General features: G+C 42.5%; 1 protein-coding gene across 1 annotated transcript in view; it reads right to left on the minus strand.

The window, feature by feature from the left end:
* LOC105281146 (platelet endothelial cell adhesion molecule) overlaps positions 1 to 19994 on the minus strand; it is a 162269-nt gene extending 142275 nt beyond the window's left edge. Inside the window, exon 1 of the mRNA XM_026973173.1 lies at positions 19256 to 19994. Within this exon, the coding sequence (XP_026828974.1) occupies positions 19256 to 19310 (55 nt within the window). The 5' untranslated portion in view covers positions 19311 to 19994. The remainder of the gene's footprint in view (positions 1 to 19255) is intronic.
* Positions 19995 to 20286: the final 292 nt, after the last annotated feature.

The following is a 20286-nucleotide window of genomic DNA, read 5'->3' on the forward strand; positions in this document are numbered from 1 at the left end:
TCGAAAAATAATTAAAAATGCGAATATGATTTCGTTCGATTTCGTTAAAATCTATCAAAATTATCACACCGGCTACGCTGCACAGTAGCGAGATATTCTCGCGAGGAAATATTAATTAATTTAATTTAACAATTGTTAAACTGTAATATTTGAATAAATATTTGTGCGTTTATACACTAATTGATGGATGTCGATACAATGAAATGTAGAGAATTACCGAATATGTGAAGAATGCAAATTCATTATAGACAAATGTATAGAATATTTCGCGTTCATTGAAGCATTCTCCAGACCAAACTAAAAAATAATATCGATTATTTAAACGTTGATAGTTCTATTCGATAAAACGATATCAGAGTTTCGTTAAATTTGAGCGCGTCAATATGTAACGATACTCCTTGTTCTCGAGTTAATTTCAAGTGCATTTAAGTTTAACGCAAATTTCATTAAACGTCTAATCGCCAAGAAATTCAACGCTGAAAATTGAGAAGTTAAGACTAATAATTGCCTTCCATAAAGTTTTTGCTGAATCAGTTAACTTCAAGAATTCATAATTGAGACATGACGTAGTAAGTTTAACGCACCTAATACGTTGTACTTATACCGAAAGTGTTTACAGGCTACGGTATGCTTGCATATATAGACCATCATAGTATTATCAACATTTTCTTTGCAAACTGTGCAAATTCCTTAATCAATGTAAAATGGACCATCACGCAGTCGAAATTTGATAATTTTTTTCGTAAATTTTCGAGTTTGGTTGTAAATGTGCAAAAGTAAAGGAAAAGGTAAAGGAAAATCTCGAATTTAACATTCTGTTAAAATATAAAATACGCTCAAAATAAAAGAAAAAATTCGAACATGTCCATTTTTGTCCATTAATTCTCTCTATTCCCTCTCACTCAAAAGTTCCATTTTCAAACGCTAAAATTAAAAATAAACCGTTTATAAATAACTCAAAGTTTGATATCAATAATATATGCATATTTTTTTAAACAACTTTAAACGAATGAAAAATTCCATAAATAAAAATATTGCTATCAGAACATTACATATACATATGAATTTTTTAAAGAAAACAACGCATATTGTAACGTGATTTTCTTTTTTGAGATAAATCTGGATGAACCTCGTTGTATGTCGCATTAATCGAGTTTTAGGTGCGATGATAAGCATGTGACGAGCGTTACATCACGAAAGCCTTCTCACGTATGTACGTCTAGATTACAAACTCTCTTGGTGATATCACCCGTAATAATGCACATGAATATGGGGTGGAACGCGTTTATTCCGTAAGTACACCATCCGTTAACAATTAATCCATTCCAAGCGTGGACGAGTCTCTGCGCAAATCTCTAATGCTATTAGCAATATTAACGCGACCATAACGAACGATTAACATCACTAATATCTAACATTCCACGAACGTATCAAACGTATTCACGGAAATTACACGGCGGATCACGGTCGTGTAAGTTACAATGCGGTTCTCTCAACTTCTGCAAAAGCCAAGCTAGAAATGTAAAGAAAAGTTTTTTATATATCAAATATAATCAGTTTGAGGTGCATGCGAATGAATTTATTCAAGATATTTTTTATTTATTAATTACACGTAGTCGCGTACGAGTAAATCAATAAATCGTATGCGCTCGAATAACGAATCGCGATCGTTCATGTACGACGCCACTCGGTTCGGAACAACGGCAATTCTGGTACGACAGGCACAATTCGGGTGGATGAGGGCCCGGGTAATCAGACGCGGCTGCTCCGATCTATACATCCACTCCGGGAAGGTGTTAACTGTAGGTGCAGGCATTAGCTTCCGCGCCTTGGGATTTTGTCACGGCGTGAAGAAGGGCGTGGCGCCCTAATTGAAAGGGGATTAATTAAGGCACTAGTGAGCGAGCGGGCGAACGCGCGCGGTAAGAAAACCTTACGCCACTCGAACAGTTTCTCCGGTCTCGCGAGATTTCTTGCCGAATTATGCACAAAGTCTCCCCCTTGCCTACGGTCTTTCGTTTCGCCTCCGATGCTACCCCATGAAGCGCCGTGAGAAACGCTTCTCGCTCGTAGGAGCGTTTCGCGGTCGTCGCGTCGGCTATGGAGAGAGTACACTGGCAACAGGGGAGAGACGAGGCGAACGAGGGAGAATACGAGAGAAAGGAAATGGGCGAGAGTGGAGGCGAAAAGGAGAGGCGGATGAGAGAGGCGAGAGACAGTTGGAATTTTGATAACGTTAGGGTCGAGGTTGCGTGCCTCGCCGCAGCAACCACGACACTCCTCTCGCAGTTATTCCGCAGCAAAAAAGAAATCCGCGCTCGTCCTACGCCGCAAACTCCGCGCGTCCCCTACGCCTTGAAATTCAACGGCGACGAGCCCCATCGTCGAGAACCCGCCCGTTCGAGTCGACTACGCTCCCTTAATGAGAACGAGAAGCGCGCGCAACGGCCAAAAGCATCTCGAAAGTATCCCCGGCGAACAAAGAGGCGAACTCGAGGAGTGAACACGTGAGAGAACTGCGCGTTTCGTGCAAGTCGGAGATTATTTCACGCTGTGATTGTGCACGGCGAGCTACGCTTTTACGCATTTTCTGTTTTCCAAGTCGCTACTAGTGCCGCCATTGTCGAGCGTGTGCCTCCGCTTTAGCGACAGCTTGATTAAAATTTAATTTTTACATGCGATTCTCCTAATTGAATATTTTGTATTAACGACCATTTTTTTGCGCACACGAATACGTAATGCAACGCTGGAAATTAAGCGAGGGAGAGATTCCGTTATCCAGTTATTCTGTAGCTTTCATAGAAAGCACTTCGTTTACGATCGTCGGATGTTGCTCTTTTTACTTGAAACAACACGCGGAAGTTATTTTTCTTCTTCGTCCAGTACTATCAGATTTTCTCGCGGTTTGCATTCATCTACCTCCCGTATCCTTCCAACCTCCCATGGAATTATGCAATCCGGTATCTCTCAGAAGAGCGCACAGAGTGTGCAGAACGCCACGAATTTCCGCGATGATGGGAAAGCGACCGACGGAGACACGCGTTACTTTGTTAAACTGATGCCTCCGCACGTTGTTTCGCCACCGTCCGCTTACCGTATTCTTAGGACGAACTGCAGCGAAGGGACGGACGATAAAATACCGAGACGGCTGCCTTGCATGCGAAGCGGAATATTTTCGCAAGACACGCACGCGTGCACGCACGCCGCGTTATATGGCCGCAATATTCGCGTGCTGACGCGAATAAGCAAAAATATATTACACGTTCTGGCTGAAAACTGATCGGGAATATCGCGCGCGGAAAAGATACTCGCGAATTATGCTGACGAAATTCGTATTGCACAATGATCAGAGATAATAGACGTTTCCTGTAACCACCGAAGTAGAAAGTGCTCTTCGATTACACACGTGGAATACAATTCTCTTACTTCTGCTGCTTGTAATTATTGCACACGTCGTTCTGCATCGCCAGAACGCATGCTGAAACACCTAATAATTTCTGACACAAGTTAGTAATTTTGGAATCATTAGTAATTCTCTAAGTAATTCTATTTACGTATCGGATAGCGTCTTCTCATGTGCGACGAGATTTCTTAGTACCATAATGAAGCGCAGTGAGTGTACATAGAAACGTTTGTTCCGTAAGTATATTTATAACTAACAATTAATTCATTTAGTGTACACGACTGTTTGCACGTATCTTAAATGTTACTGATGATATTCATGCGAGGTGTGTGTGAAGCTGGCGTATCATTTCGCGGAAAATCATTAATTATTAAGAGTTCTGGCTCCCTTTTTAATAGTTCTAGAGTTCCTGATAGGTTAAACACATAGTTCTGGCCATTAAAGCGAAAAAATCGTATAGTGCAAAGTGAGACGCCAACTTTACGCAGCGTCTCACTTTGTCCTGCGACAGTTTCCGCCATAATTCCGGCTAGATTTTAAAAGATCTACAGTTCTACATGAGTTCTAGAAAGAGTTCTACCGAAAAAAGTTTTTGTTCATATTTTTATAATTATTAAAGCTAAAAAATGTTTAAGGGAATGACGACTGGTTAATTTCAAAGAGTTCTGTGCTTTATGAAATATTTCTCGTGTAGTTCTGAACATATTTAACCATTTTCCAAAGAGTTCTGAATGCAAACATTAACAACTATTTAATAAAAAATTGTTATCGTCCGAGAAAGACGGATATACAGAGATATGGGTGAGACGCTGGACGATTTTCGAGAGTTCTGCTTATTCTAAAACAGTTCTCGTATAGTTCGGGACATGTACAATGCCTTTCCAAAGAGTTCTGATAGGAACAACGATTAGAAAATTTTTTAAAAAATTATTTCGCCCAAAGAGTGGACGTTTTCGACTTTACCAGTGAGACGCTGGTTGAGTTTCGAGAGTTCTGCTTATTCTAAAACAGTTCTCGTATAGTTCCGGACATGTGCAATGCCTTTCCAAAGAGTTCTGATAGGAACAACGATTAGAACATTTTTTAAAAAATTATTTTACCCGAAGAGTGGACGTTTTCGACTTTACCAGTGAGACGCTGGCCGAAATGTCGGAGTTCTGGCTTTCCGAAAATACTTTTCGTATAGTTGCACATGTAATTATGAATTTCCTAAAGAGTGCTATGCACCAGCGACATTGCACAATTTAAAACAAAATTAAAACTGCTCGAAAAGTGAACTTTCATACAGAAAATGTGAGACGCTGGCCGAAATGTCGGAGTTCTGGCTTCCTAAAATATTTTTCGTATAGTTCTGAAGGTACTTATGAATTTCTTAAAGAGTTCTATGCACCTCTCATACATAGCACTCTCTAGGAAAATCATAAGTACGTGCGGAACTATAAAAGTATTTTAGGAAAACCAGAACTCCGACATTTCGGCCAGCGTCTCACATTTTCTGTATGAAAGTTCACTTTTCGAGCAGTTTTAATTTTTTTAAATTGTGCAATGTCGCTGGTGCATAGCACTCTTTAGGAAATTCATAATTACGTGTGCAACTATACGAAAAGTATTTTCGGAAAGCCAGAACTCCGACATTTCGGCCAGCGTCTCACTGGTAAAGTCGAAACGTCCACTCTTTGGGCGAAATAAGTTTTTAAAAAATTTTCTAATCGTTGTTCCTATCAGAACTCTTTGGAAAGGCATTGCACATGTCCGGAACTATACGAGAACTGTTTTAGAATAAGCAGAACTCTCGAAACTCAACCAGCGTCTCACTGGTAAAGTCGAAAACGTCCACTCTTTGAGCGAAATAATTTTTTCTAAACTTCTAATCATTGTTCCTATCAGAACTCTTTGGAAAGGCATTGTACATGTCCGGAACTATACGAGAACTGTTTTAGAATAAGCAGAACTCTCGAAAATCGGCCAGCGTCTCACATATATCTCCTTCGATACGTCTTTCTCGTACGATAAAAATTTTTTATTAAATAATTGTTAATGTTTGCGGTCAGAACTCTTTGGAATACGATTAAATACGTTCAGAACTATACGAGAAATATTTTAATCTTCACAGAACTCTCGAAAATCGACCAGCGTCTCACCCATATCTCTGTATATCCGTCTTTCTCGAACGATAAAAATTTTTTATTAAATAATTGTTAATGTTTGCGGTCGGAACTCTTTGGAATATTGTTAAATACGTTCAGAACTACACGAGAAATATTTTAGTCTTCACAGAACTCTCGAAAATCGACCAGCGTCTCACCCATATCCCCGTATATCCGTCTTTCTCGGACAATAAAAATTGTTTATTAACTAATGAATAATGTTTGCAGTCAGAAGTCTTTGGAATACGCTTAAATACGTTCAGAACTACACGAGAAATATTTTAGTCTTCACAGAACTCTCGAAAATCGACCAGCGTCTCACATATATCTCCGTAGATACGTCTTTCTCGAACGATAAAAATTTTTTATTAAATAATTGTTAATGTTTGCATTCAGAACTCTTTGGAAAATGGTTAAATATGTTCAGAACTACACGAGAAATATTTCATAAAGCACAGAACTCTCTGAAATTAACCAGTCGTCATTCCCTTAAACATTTTTTAGCTTTAATAATTATAAAAATATGAACAAAAACTTTTTTCGGTAGAACTCTTTCTAGAACTCATGTAGAACTGTAGATCTTTTAAAATCTAGCCGGAATTATGGCGGAAACTGTCGCAGGACAAAGTGAGACGCTGCGTAAAGTTGGCGTCTCACTTTGCACTATGCGATTTTTTCGCTTTAATGGCCAGAACTATGTGTTTAACCTATCAGGAACTCTAGAACTATTAAAAAGGGAACCAGAACTCTCAATAATTAATGATTTTCCGCGAAATGATACGCCAGCTTCACACACACTAATGCGAGTGTAATAAGCTACTAACGCATCGGTAGGATCTAGCGTGCAACCACGTTAAATATATTCGCATAAATTGTACGATGGTTCATTATGCGGTGTCCACATTGTACAGATCAACGTCTATAAATATCAAGTTAGAAAATAGAAGATAATTTAGTGATAACGGATATAATCGGTGATCTGCTGCGTATGGAAAATTTCTTTAGGGATTTTTTTAGAGATTTTCCATATTAAAATTTACTTCTGAATTAGACAATATCTTTTCGGTACACTGTAAAACATGTCCACTTTAAATTCCGCGAAACTATAACGGAAAAAAATGAATTTTTTCCGCTTTAACTAAGTGTGAAATTAAAGCGGAATCATATATATACTCTATATATATATATATATATATATATATATATTACGAGTTGCCATAGTTACGTTATTTTCGTCCGTAATATATATATATATTATGTATATATAATATAAAATCCTTTATATAAATAGGACTGGTAATAATCTAGTATTATAACGGATATTATAAAGGATGTGATCATCGGTTACGATTTCGGTCATACATATTTAAAGCGGACGAAAATAACGTAACTATGGCAACTCGCAATATGGCAGCAGCGTGAATTTCTTCTGTTCATCTTTATAGTTGTAGAGTTACATGGTTATAAAGTGTTAGACATATATTTTTGGCTAATCGTCGTAATCCAAGCAATATGGGAATCGATCGACATGGTAATCCTCGAGGCAAATGTACCGCATGTGATTGTGACGAATTTGAATTGCCATCGGATGATCAGACAAATATATATAATATATATATATATATATATATATATATATGTATATGATTCCGCTTTAATTTCACACTTAGTTAAAGCGGAAAAAAAATCATTTTTTTCCGTTATAGTTTCGCGGAATTTAAAGTGGACATGTTTTACAGTGTATTTAATTTTAGGCAAAAATATATGCATTACTTCGTAAATTTATGTTTAGATGTTTTACATTTGCTGCTGCTCGGCAATTTGCATTTTTCTAATAATTATACTACATTAACAATTAACTATTTATTTATGAATACGATTTATTTATCGCGTACGCAAATATTAATCATTTATTCAGAATTTCACTAGCGGAATATTCGCGTCGCATTAAACTTTCGTTCGCCTAAAATTTCGATATGTTATAAAAGCTCACGCTGCAAAAATTATTAGCGGATTCGATCATGCTAAACGGCTAAACGTGCCCCTTTTTCATGTCTCTTTTCGGTCGCGAGCAAAGTGATCGCGATTCTTCCAATTTGGCAATAAATCCTCTCAGAATCACAAATCATCGATAATACTGTAAACCTGTCATTAAAATCTATAGCTGCAAATGTATGTTTTTAGTATACTAATTCCGCACGGAATGACACGCTCGTATCCGTCATTGCATCGGGGGAGAACCGCACGACCGCATTCTTCTCTTATTTCCCTCGCAACGACTGCAATGATAATAATCACATAAATCCACCCCGCAAAAAGAACGAGGAGAGACGCGCTCGTCGTATCAGCGCGCATGCACTCGCTCGTACACGTCGCACACCGTTTATTATCGCATTCGCGCCAGTTGGATGGGAGCGGGACGCGCGTGTATATTATTAAACCATCTTCACCCTCGCGGAGCATGCCGCCTCTCTCTTTACGTTTACGTACGTCGCTAAAATTACACGCGAGGATCCTTCTCTTTTTCCTCGGTCTCGCGCTCGTCTCTTTACGCTCCTCTTAGTTCCACTTGCGCGCACTCGCCCGACACGCTCGCGGGAACCTCGAATACTCCGGCGTGAACATTTTTCCTTTTTTTTCCTCCCCTTTCCTTTCGGACTCGAGACTGCATTATGGCTGCAGCACGGCGCGACATTCTCTCGTTTGCAATCCACCTTGGTAGCTCTGAATGTTCCATTGAGATTTGGCGTATTAAACAGTTAGAGGGAAACAAAAGCGCAAGATGTGTATTTAAATTTTACCAGTAAATTAGAATCAATTGCAATTTGTCGTTAAAATAAATAGAAAATATAGAAAAAATATTTCTTTTTTTCTATGAAAATGTCGCAGTTACTCAAAAGGTAACGTATGCGTACAAGAGAGAAAGAAGTCGGTCGTAATAAAGTGGAAAACATTTTGTCATCTGTTAACGTTCCGATCTCGTTTGCCAAATGTGCCATTAATTTTTATCGCCCCAAGAACAGAAGTTATCAATCCTTATCTCATGACTTACGACGGCTGCTCGTAAACCCCGAAACTCAGATGAAATTGGTAGCAATATGGAGAGAAAGAGATATATAGAATGAACACAAAAATAATTTTATCGCTTTTTTCGTTATTTTTTCTTTACTATGATATTTTGATATTCTATAAATTCTAGTATTTCGGAAAAATGGCGAAGCAACATTTCCGCATTGTTACTCAATATCACAAGTGAAAAAGTTCTTTTGAAAAATTTTGTGATTTTTAACAATGGTAATGAAAGATTAAAGAAAATATTTATCTTCAATAACCTTTAATATTCCACGCAGTGTGGAGACAATTTTTAATATTTCACTCCGATCCTTAATACTGTCAGAAATGTCAATTTTTTCAGCAAATTTAAATTTCTATTTCCTCATTACGCTGTACGTTTTAATGGAAATTTAAGTATTTAGCGCGTACAATTAAGCGCACGTTCAAATTATAGAAATAAATATTCTTTCTATGAATATCACTTTTGCAATCTTCTCGCTGAGCGAGAAATTTATTAAATAATTTATTAAATGATTTTCGGGTAAGTTCCGAAAATTATATTTATACATTTGCCGTAGTATCTACCCAAAATATTTGCACCAAATATCTCTCATTCTCTTGAAGATAACAACTTGTTCGTAAGAGATGTTAATGAAAAACATATTTTCTCAGACTGCCATTGCATTCACGAAAAGGCTGTGTATTATTCTTATCATTACTTTGTTGCTCTCTCGGGATTCATAATGCGAAAACCGTTACCATTCTAAACTATGTATACCGCGCACGGTTTGCCGAGCCAGTGCAACCGCGGAAATTTATGCGCGCAAACATCTCTGAAATCATGGGTAATTTAACGTAAAACGAGAAGAACCGTGAAGTCATTTAAAAGTTTGAGAAGTTGTCTTAGGCAATAGAGAAAGAGAGAAAGAGCGAGAGCGAGAGAGGAAAAAAAGGGAAACTTTTCGTGTTCATGCGCGCGAAAAGTTGGAGATGCGACCGATCGCGACAATATTCGCTTCTTGAACCGATGTACCATTACCAAGATATATTCGAGATTTCAACCAAGAGGATTTCTCCTTTTGATCGATGAACACATACAAACGTTCACTCTCAATATGAAATATTCGCATACATAACTCATTCAGACTATAATATATTTATTTTAAATACAACACGATGCACTTTCTCTAATCGTATTACAAATATATCTGCTGCATGAGACTCAAACATATATGAGACTTAAACAATCCAACCATTTACAATCCACGTACACGCGTCTAACAACACGCGAGAGAGCGACATGAAAGCATCGTTAGAATTTACAGCTTCGATCAGACAGCGGAGATCTCGAAAAGGCCACCTCTCGTAAAGAGATACCCGCCGCGTTTATTGCGCCACCATTTGCCATTTGCTTCACGCCAGTGTAAATTATAAGTACCTCTGTGTTAGTTTGGTAGGGCGTGCGCGTGACACGCTCCCTGGATAACGATAGTGCGACTACTTCGAGCTGAATCTATTATGCCGTATACGAATATTACAAAGCTTACTGAATTGTAAATGAGGTCCCCGTACTCGCAGCAGGGTTAGCAGCAGCAACTTCGGCTGCTAGCCAACACCATTACGCTTCTCCGCGAACGCGATCCGAGTTCGCAAGTTCCGCTAATCTTTACTCAGCTTGGCGTTAAAGTCATAATGCGACCGTTACGGCGATACTTATTGTTGCCCGCGGATCACAATCGGGTTCCCTGTTCCCTGTTTAGCGTGAAACCGCAGCATCGCCATATCAATCTTTATCAGCCTCGATATCATACGAAAGGATCGATTACAGGTGCGTTATTAGCATATTACAATGTATTATGTTAATGTGTTAATTAGAATAAATTGATATTAATAAATTAATATATTAATGTATGCTCTCTCTCTGAGGCATCGATTAGCCACTCGTAGAATCCGATGTTTACGGGGACTAGTCATCGATACGTTGAAAATGCGATAAAATTACCAAGGAAACATCGCGAAAATTCTAATTTTGATGAAACTTTACATACATGTAGGGATCAATTTTTGCAAAAATTGATTTTAAAAATTATTTTAAACAAATTTCATTCGCAACTTTTGATGCGACCCTTTATTCAATTAAGCGAAATAATCAGTATCACGATTTCTATTACGAATAACCAAATAAATGAATAACATAAATTTAATATTTCATGTAAAATTAATAATTGATCTAATTAAATTCAGCGAATTAAAATGAAACAACCTGAACATTAATTGTAGAAATTTTCAGTTGCTGCCAAAAACAATTCTAAAGAGTGAAACCTTCTATACCGGTAAGCCGGCTTTTTGCTTTTTTCGATATATCTCGAAAATTATTTGAAATATCGAAAAATGTTACATACAAAAGTTTCATAAACGTCTCTATTTAATAACATTAATGAAATCTGTTTAAAATAAAGTTCGCGATGTTCCCTTGTAAGAGACGAGCCCGATGAGCGACCATGCGTCAATTGTAATGATAATCAACGACCAACGCGAATATCTTCATCGTTAGTATTCTCTCACAGTATTCAATGTAAACGTGCAATTAAATATTAATATTTCAGAAATAAATGTACAATATGAAATACTAGGTAGACAAATTGATGCCGCGCGATACACGTGTATCGCGCGGATCGTTGAAACTTAAGATCGTAACTGTCCATTCCGCAGCTCTCGATGGGGCCCTCGTCGGGGAACGACTCGTTCACGATAACGAGAATTCTTGTCAACCGGCCGTTAGAGAGATAAATCGCCGTGTACCTATATAAAACCTCGATTCTTCCCACCGAGTGTTTCTTTTCGCTTCGAAGCTTCGACAGACCCAAGACGTTTACCTGGCACGAGTCTCCAAAGACTCATTGCGCTACAGTTCCGCGTTTCTTCTCTCCGCCGGTCCACCCCCGCGTCGTCTCCAACCCTCCACCTACTTTCCCGCACGTCGAGAGGAGCCTGCCCGCCTCTCCCTCAGGGATAAAGACGAAAATTGACAAACCCTTTGTTTCCGCGCGCGTGTCTGTGTGCTCGTCTGCGATAGTTCCCCCTTTACACACAGTCTGACGGAAATGCGCGCGGAGACGAATCTAGGACTCGGGCAGCCCCGTAAAACAACTAATTTCGAACGTAGGTACTTGGCAACGTGGCCAAGTGTGCTTTGGAAAATTTCTCGGTTTCCGATTCCTCCTCGAGATCGCACGGATGATTGATTCCCGTCGTCGCGAATGCCGAAATCGCTCCGAGAATCGATCCGCTCGAGTGCACTTCCGATTCCCGGAGCAACGCGAATCGTCAGGATATTTACATAAATTACAATGTGCAACCGCGCGTGATCGCGAGGAAAATGCGAGAGGACATTTCGCGCAACTCGTGTTCTCTTGCTCTCTTGTGTCGGCTTTGATGCACGCGTCGTCGCGATGCCGCGGGCGAGATTACGCGCGAATCCGGCCGGATGCGACAGAAATACGAGCGTGGTCGAGGCGCGAGGTACGCTAGGAGCCCTTTCTGCTTTTTCTCTGCTCGCCTCGGTAGACCGCGGTAGACCGTAAGACGCATTCGCCATCATCCCGCGGGGACTCTCGTCGGCTAATGCGAGATGAAATTACAGCCCTTCGGGGTTCCGGTGGACGGTCACGCTGCCCACTCGAGAGACAGTGACGTCTCCACTTCCCGTATCCCTTTTCTTTCGCGCGGCCCTTCTTTCTCTTCCTGTCGCATGCATGTGTATCTCTGTGTGGGTAGATGGGTGGATGCGTGCGAGGGCATTTCTTTTCAAGCGGTCGGTTTGCCAGGTAGAACGAACGCTGCGCTGCTCGCATCCCCGTTACAAAAAGCCACCGCCCTTAATCTCGAACGGAAGGCAGTCCTCGGCGCTGCGAGTTTCAAAGAGGAGTTTTCTAGTTATTGGAGAATATTCCCTCGAGTTTAACGAGATAACTTATACTTTTACGATCAAAGATTGACATTGTACGGAGATATCGCGGAAGTCTCTCGGAAGTGCCGGACTGTGCAACGGTGCAGCAGCTTTCACGGGAAGGAAGAGGAAGGATCGAGGAGATCGGGATCGGGATCGGTTTTCAGGATTCGCATGGGAGAGCGAAGCGGCGATTTCCGTGTAAACCCCGTTTTACCTACCCCGATATCGGCAAACGTGTTCCAATTAAAACGCTTGACCTATGCTGGTGCGATCTCGTGTGAGCTTTGTGTGTACTTTCGATGAAATGCCAGTCCGGCGTGTTAAGGCAGGCTCTATAGGACTCGCTTTTGATGTTCGACCTGGACGAGAGTCGAGCTCAAAGAAGAGATGAAGAGAAGACGAAAATGATTAACGAAGAGGAATCGGAATGAAACCATTCGCTCGCACGGATTTGTGCAAATTGCATCGACCACCGTACAATCAGGCTCGCCTTCAATAACGATGTGAAGGCTCAAGTGAGAAGAACGGATCGTGAAAAATCGTTTTTATGTACAGAACATCGTTAAATCGTCTCGTATGAGGCGTCTCTTTCGGCCGCGAAAGCCATGTTCGTATTCCTGATGCACACGGTGCTCAGGAATCAATCGATAACCGCAATCACGAGAGGCGGATTCTTGATTGGAGACGGTAATCGTCTTATATCATCAGACTGTAAGAACAAAATGCCGCGCCGCAATGTATTATATTTAACTGGTAAGTCGACCTGAGTTCTGATGATGAAGCAACCCTGGGATTCTTTTTGCGCGCGCGAGTGAGATATTCAAAACAAAGTTTATACCCGCCCTTATTCGAGCACAGGATTATAAAGTTCATTACAGCACCCGGCTAGAAAAAAATTAATAGCATTCCGAAAGTTTCAGGCTGATGGAAAAATGTGCAGCTTATAATGTAGTCGCGAAAAGCATCGGCGCGACGTTACCTTCTTTCTGCATCGTCAACTTTTGCGGCAAGTGACGTGCGGAATTAAGGTTTTGGCGGTATCTCAAGAATGTGTTTATAATCAGATTTTCCGATAATTTGGACAAAAAATAAACTAACGACAAATTTCAGGAAAACTCTTGAACAAATTTCAGGAACTTCATTAATGTAATAAAAAACAAACATCCAATTTTGTAATTTTCACACATTACGCTTCAACGATCACGCGCGATGACGTCCCTTTACAAAATCAAACAACCGCAAATTAAAAGGAGTTTTAAATAAATTTCCGCAAGTGCGTTCTCTTAATTTTAATCGCGGCGATCAGGCTGATCCAACGCGTTTCCATGCGTGTATAGACAACAGAGCTTTCTGCCTTTTGCGAACATTTCTAGCGTGCACGAATCTCGCACATCACGCGACACGCGCAATGAGATAATGAAAAAAAATGTAGAAAAAATGAGGAAAGTATATCGCGATGCGCCTGATTGATCATTTAAAAATACGATAAACGCGCATCGTGGGAGCAAAGACGCTTTGATATCGCGAGCTGCAGTGTGCGCGATACTGTCGCGCCTGGCGTAAATTTTAATCAATATTTTAAACGCTCGTTCTCTGTGCGCCAAAGAGAAATTCACATGAACCTAGAGCGTGACGCGCTAATTTACGCAAGTACAATATTCGCCAATTACAAATGGTACATGACAAACCGAGCTAATGTGGATAATCACCGGACACGGCAGTTACCGCCGCGCAGGAGCCAATGATTAAGATTAATATTAGCGAATGTGACAGCAACGATGTTATCATCGTGCGACACGCGGCGGGACGGAACGCCATTTGTATTATTATGACTTCGTATTCGCGCGATAATACGAATTCTGCGAGCAAGTCGATGGCAAAGAGTACTGCGAATACTTTTTGACAAGATATTTGCAGTGCTATGTACCATTGTCTCATGTTTCTTTTCTAATGAATTAAATATATTATTATTTATTATATTAATTATAGTATTTATTGCGGAAAGCCTTACCAACGAAACGCAGCCTATACATCATGGAATAGAAAATTCTATCAACGCCCCACACAAACAAAGTTGACGCGGCTAATCGCCGGACAGTCACAATGTGATTGAGATTAATATCATACATCAAGCGCAGCAAGAATGATATTATTACGAGACGTCAAGAGGCGGCAGAATCCATAACGTAACAATCAGTCAATAAAATGCTACTCTACTCGATCATTCTCGATATTCGTGCGTTACCGCTTGCAATTCTACAGTGGATGCGGCGACATAATGTAACAATATTTCAATGCAAAAATATCAAATACTATAAATATATGTACATGGATATACGTGATAATGAAATACTTTAGAGACACGCAGGAATATTTTATTGTTGTCCCTCGTTGTCAATTGTTTCCGAAATACAAAATGAGCTGATAGCATGCATGCGTAAGCGTGATGAACTACTCTTGAAATCGCAAAAGTCGGTAGATTTCAAGAATGTAATTAACACACCGCGAACCAAGCTAGCACGAGGGCTGACCGGACACGACGCTTGCCACTGTAGGGGCCAATGATTAAGATTAATATTACTCGGCGTACGGCAACGATATTATCGTGACGCGCACGCAGCGGGACGGAGCGTCGCTTGAATTATTAGAACTTCGTATTCGGACGATGATAAGTAGCCTGCGTGAGGGTTGCCGCGAGCAAAAGATCTCGTTATTTATCAAGTGCTTCATCCTGCAAAGAGCAAAAGGGTGCGACTCCGAAATTCCGCTTTCCGTTCAAAGACATTTCGATTAATTAAATAACTCAATTATCGATTAATTACATTCTTCGAGAATTCTCGCGATTTCGCGACACGGAAGTCCGCGTTTGAGAGTTCCTCTCAACGTTTCGCGTCTCGAATCATCTCTACGAGTGACCTCTCCGCTAATGCGATCTGCCGTTAGTCTATAACTACTCGTGACAGCGGTTTTGGCTCGGATGAACGCGACGACCGGCTTTAAACAACGTCGATATCGAAAGACGGTGGATTTCCGTGAAGACGTGCGTCGGATGCGAGAGAGCTTGAAGTAACTCTGCGAGGCTCACGGAAGACGAGCTCCGGAACTCGTTCGCGATGCGCGACCAAAATCGCGCGCATCAAAAGCCGCCGGCTTCGATCGGCAAAGTAAGAGCATTAGCCTCACCTCGTCTCCAGCCTATAATTAATTAAGCCTCGGGTGAGGAGAAAGAGCAGGAGGGCGTCAATGCCGCGGACCGTCTAATATCATCGCGACCGTGTCTCCAGCGGATCAGCGGCAGCCTGCTTCCGCGTGTAAGCGTGAACGAGCGAGCGGGTGAGTGAGCGAGCTAGCTAGCGCGCAAAGTACTTGGTGGTCGTGATATTCCTGGCTTAACGTCGCCCTCATCAAAATTGTAATTAAACTCCATACACGTAGTTCTCGATCCCGCGCTGGCTAATACGTTCTAGACAGCCAGGCGCGTAAATAAATTCGCGCAGAACGAGTACAAGCGTAATTCTCGCGCGCGCATTAAATGTTGGCGAACCTTTGTCGAGCGCGCGGCAGTTTACGAATTCTCTCCTCTTCCTCCCGCCCTCCCCGCTTTCTGCCTCTTCCTGCCGGGTTCCAGGGATAGTTTTTTAACTCGTTAATTGCACAAGCCGGGAATTACTCATACTTGTGCCGTAAATTTAAACGAATTACTTTATCTAACGCGTAGGCATGTAAATATGCGACTTGTAAATATGCCATAGCGCGCGCACGCGCGCGCGAACACGATTAAATGAAGCACAAGCCATCAAGAAAATTTTTATGAAATAAAATTAGCGAATGTAGAGCAATTATTATTGCAGGTTGCAATGAAATAACTCATATTATTATGGCTTATAAATTTAATTAAATTTATTACGTAAATTAAATCTCGTATAATTATATTGACCATCACGAAAAAAGAAAATCTTTCTTTCTCTGAGGAAAGGTTCAGATGCAACTTGTCGATATTGTACCAATAATAGAAAGTAATATATTTTCCTTCCTTTCTTTAGCTCTGCGATTTTAAATTGGATCCCATTGTGATCCTAGTACGTTCTTTAAAACGGAACTGACAGAACGGACTTCGAGAAAAAGAGGCATGTTACTTCGAATCCACATTAATCTGTGCTAATCAAAACTTGCTTATGATCAGCGTTAAACTCATCAAGTATCGTGCAGTGTACACGAAACTGTGTACTTCCTCCTAATTAATAAATCTAATGAAAAGGGATCGAACAGTGAAACTGGCGCGCTGCTAATCGGAAGATCCTCTCTCGCTACCCTAAAAGCAACAAATCCGTTGATTCTCCGCTTCCTCCAAACATTCGTCCTTCTGTTGCCCGTTTCCACCCCTAGGTTCTCGTCTCACCTCCACCCGGCAAACACGGCAATCGTCGAAAAAGCGTCGAGAGAAATCAAATGAGTTTGCGCGGGAGTGACAATGGAGTTTCGCGACTGTAATCAAGCTACTACGAGCGGCGCGGGAAAAGGGACGGCGTCGCTGATAGGGAGGAGGGATGTTGATGCGGAGGACCGTCCTCTCTCTCCCTCTCTCCTCCCATTTGAATTTCCACGCAAAGGGAAACGAGCTGCCACCGATAGCGCTTAGAAATCGTCGTCGCGGCGTACGACGATAGAGACGTCGAATTAAGCACGATGCGGACCCTTAATTAAACGCTCGAAATTGAGCCATCGATTAAATACCCACCCCCGCGGGACACGAGAGCTCGCGCCACCCTTTCTTTAGGTCGCGCGCGAGCGAGAACGTCTGAATCATCGAAGTTCGTTCGACCATACGAGTGACGGATGCGAATAAAAACGTCAACGCAAAAACGCGTAAAGGATTTTTGCATATTGCATGCCGCGTATTTGAAAGTAGACTGCATACAAAGTATCGCGGCATTTTAATTCTCCGATCGTCGGAATTTCTCCCGTCAATAAATTCTAAATAGAAATTCTCTTTTGTCTTTTCTCCTATTTCTGGATAACTGAAAATTCGAGGAAGATTTTATTTGTTAACGTACGCTGCGTATTTATCGTTTGCACGATCGATATAATATTGCATGATATTGAAAGTCCCGATTTTTCCTTGGAGAGACACGATGTGCCTTACGCGCACAAAGAACGCATAAGCGCCCATTGAATAGCGCGATAATGGAAAACTTGGGGAAAAAAAAATCCCCAACCGGACCTGGCGCTACCAATTTGCGCCATTGTTATTTCATGCCAGCGCTGCGCGAGGATCGTTGTGTCGCATGCAAGTGCGAACAGTGTGTAGTAATTGTGGCAAATCTACGTTTCATTCGTCGGCAAATAGAAAAAACGTCAACTTAACGCGCCGCAGCGAGAAGCTACACCTTCCCTCGTAAGTTTCGTAATTGGCGTATTTTTCCGCAAGAGAGATTTTTCCGCGTCAGGACATGACGTCTCTCAGAGTGACAACCATAACTTCGTTTCATTACTTCGTAATTCGAATTACCTTACGATTGACGCTACGAAAAGGAAAGAAAAAAGACTAGAATGCGATTTCTCGAGCACGTGGCGGAACACGCGAGTGAAAAGAAGCAGTGACAAGATTACATGAAAATCTAACGCCTGCGTAACTTGATTAATCCCATTATACGCCACGGTAAAACGCGCGAACGTTTACGCTTCACGGTAATAGCGGATCTTTATCGTGACTCGTTACCGGACCTACCTCGGCTGTCGTTTTCGCGTGAACGGCAACGGAAGTCGTCGTAAAAGGCGTCGAGAAACGCGCGTTACCCGCGGAATGCGAATGAGCGATCACACCGCTGTCGCTGCTGAAGCATCGCGTTTCCGCGCGGTCCCGCGCGCATGTTAGGCTACGTTCAGACCAGGCAGACCCGTCTACGCGCATTCAAGTGCATTGGTTTATTTATTTCATTTACACGGTATTCGCGCGGAATTCGCCTTGACTGAACGTAGCCTTATCTCGTCGTTCTTTCGTCCGCGCGACGTATCACGCCGAAACGCGATGAGCACCTGATAACTGAGCGGAGCGGAAATAAAACTAGCGGAGAGGCTGCTTTACGAGCGAGGACTTTTCCGTGCTTTACGCATGTACTGCAAGTCGTCACCTCGTTTTTCCTCTCCACCAGCTGGATCTCGCGCGGCTGCAAGCGCCAAGCGCGCCGCGGCATCTTGGCGGGTTGCCGCCCCGGAAGAGACACGGGAAACATTTATTATAAACCCTCTCTCATATCGCAATTATGAATATTATTGTGTATCATATCGCACTCGCGTTCCTCGCGACGTGGAACTTCGACGGTTTTTCTTGGCGGTTTCCAAAGCGGATTTTCTCGGGCGTCGGAGATCGAACATACAATTCTCGCCATTTTCCAATTTGCCGGTTCTATCTTTCACTTTAGCCAGTTTCTCACCTTTCATTTCACATCCGCAAGGCTTATACGAGCGGCACGCAGAACATCCATTCACTCAGCCATTAAAATTATCGGTACGATCTTTCCGGATGCTGGGATACTCGGGCGCGTTTATGGCACGCGTAAGAAAGCACAGGCACACACGTACTCAACAACGTACACTCACACAAGAGCGTGCACGAGAGAGAGCCACGTTTCCAATTATCTCGGCGACGTTACGAGCGGATTTTACCCCCCGTGAGCTGAACACGCTATTTCCGCTTACCCGTTATCACGAGGAGAGCGACGGCCGCTTCTAGCCACAGGTGGCGAGTCTTCATCTCGTCGGACGGCTGAGAGAAACCCCCGAGAAGCGTATTCCTGTCGGATCCTCGGTGATCCTTTACCTAGGTGGGTTTCCGGTTCACCGGTGCACCAACACTGGACACCCGCGCGCGCGGTGTAAATTCCCGCGGTAGTTAGGTCGCGTAAACGAAACTACGCGGAACTAGTCGGCACCACATCTGTCCGCGCGCTCTCTCACGACTTTTACTCTCGCTGTCTTCTCCCTTCACTTGTCCTCTCCTCCTTCACCGTCTACCGATCGGACGTTCCTCCGAGGAGACCACCGATTTGCACCCCTCGCGTACGACGTACGTGTCAGTCTCGCACTTCGCCGAGGAGAATAATCCCTCTCGTCGCCGCGAGCGGTCAATTCAAACGGGAGCGATGTTATTCACGCGCGCCGCGCGCTTCCGAACTTTTGCCCGTGATCGCACGTCAGCGCTCCGACTTTTTCTTTTCTTCTGCTGCTTCCGGCGATCGACTGGCGATCCGCAGTCGTCGTCCTCGTCGTCCTCGTCGACGAGCGTTATCGATCACCGCGTGCCTACGAGCGCAGCACGAGCACGAGCGGCGATTTTAAGCACTGTTGACAGGGTAATTGCACGTATATCTGCACCGGATTGCAACGGACGAGACTGAGCGTCGCCGCGCGAAGCCGCTCTGTCGCAAGTCGCGCCTGCGTCAGCCGCCCTTTCATCCCCACCAGCCAAAGCGCGCTGACGATCTCGCTGCCCCCTCCAAACGACCGCCACTCCACTCCTTCGCCTCCACTTCCCTCCTCTTCTCGCTTCCCCCTACCGCGCACGAGTCGTCCAGCTTCCACTGGAGCCGAATAGGAGAGAAATAGGATCCCGCTCTCTCTGCTCCGAGAGAGACGCTCTCACGTTCCCCGAACATCCCGAACGGGAGTCTCTCACATCTACCCCCTCGTATGGCTCGCCCGCACGCACGCACGCACGCATGCACGCATTC

The sequence above is a fragment of the Ooceraea biroi genome, chromosome 1 (genome assembly GCF_003672135.1).
Source record: "Ooceraea biroi isolate clonal line C1 chromosome 1, Obir_v5.4, whole genome shotgun sequence".
Classification (NCBI taxonomy): domain Eukaryota; kingdom Metazoa; phylum Arthropoda; class Insecta; order Hymenoptera; family Formicidae; genus Ooceraea; species Ooceraea biroi.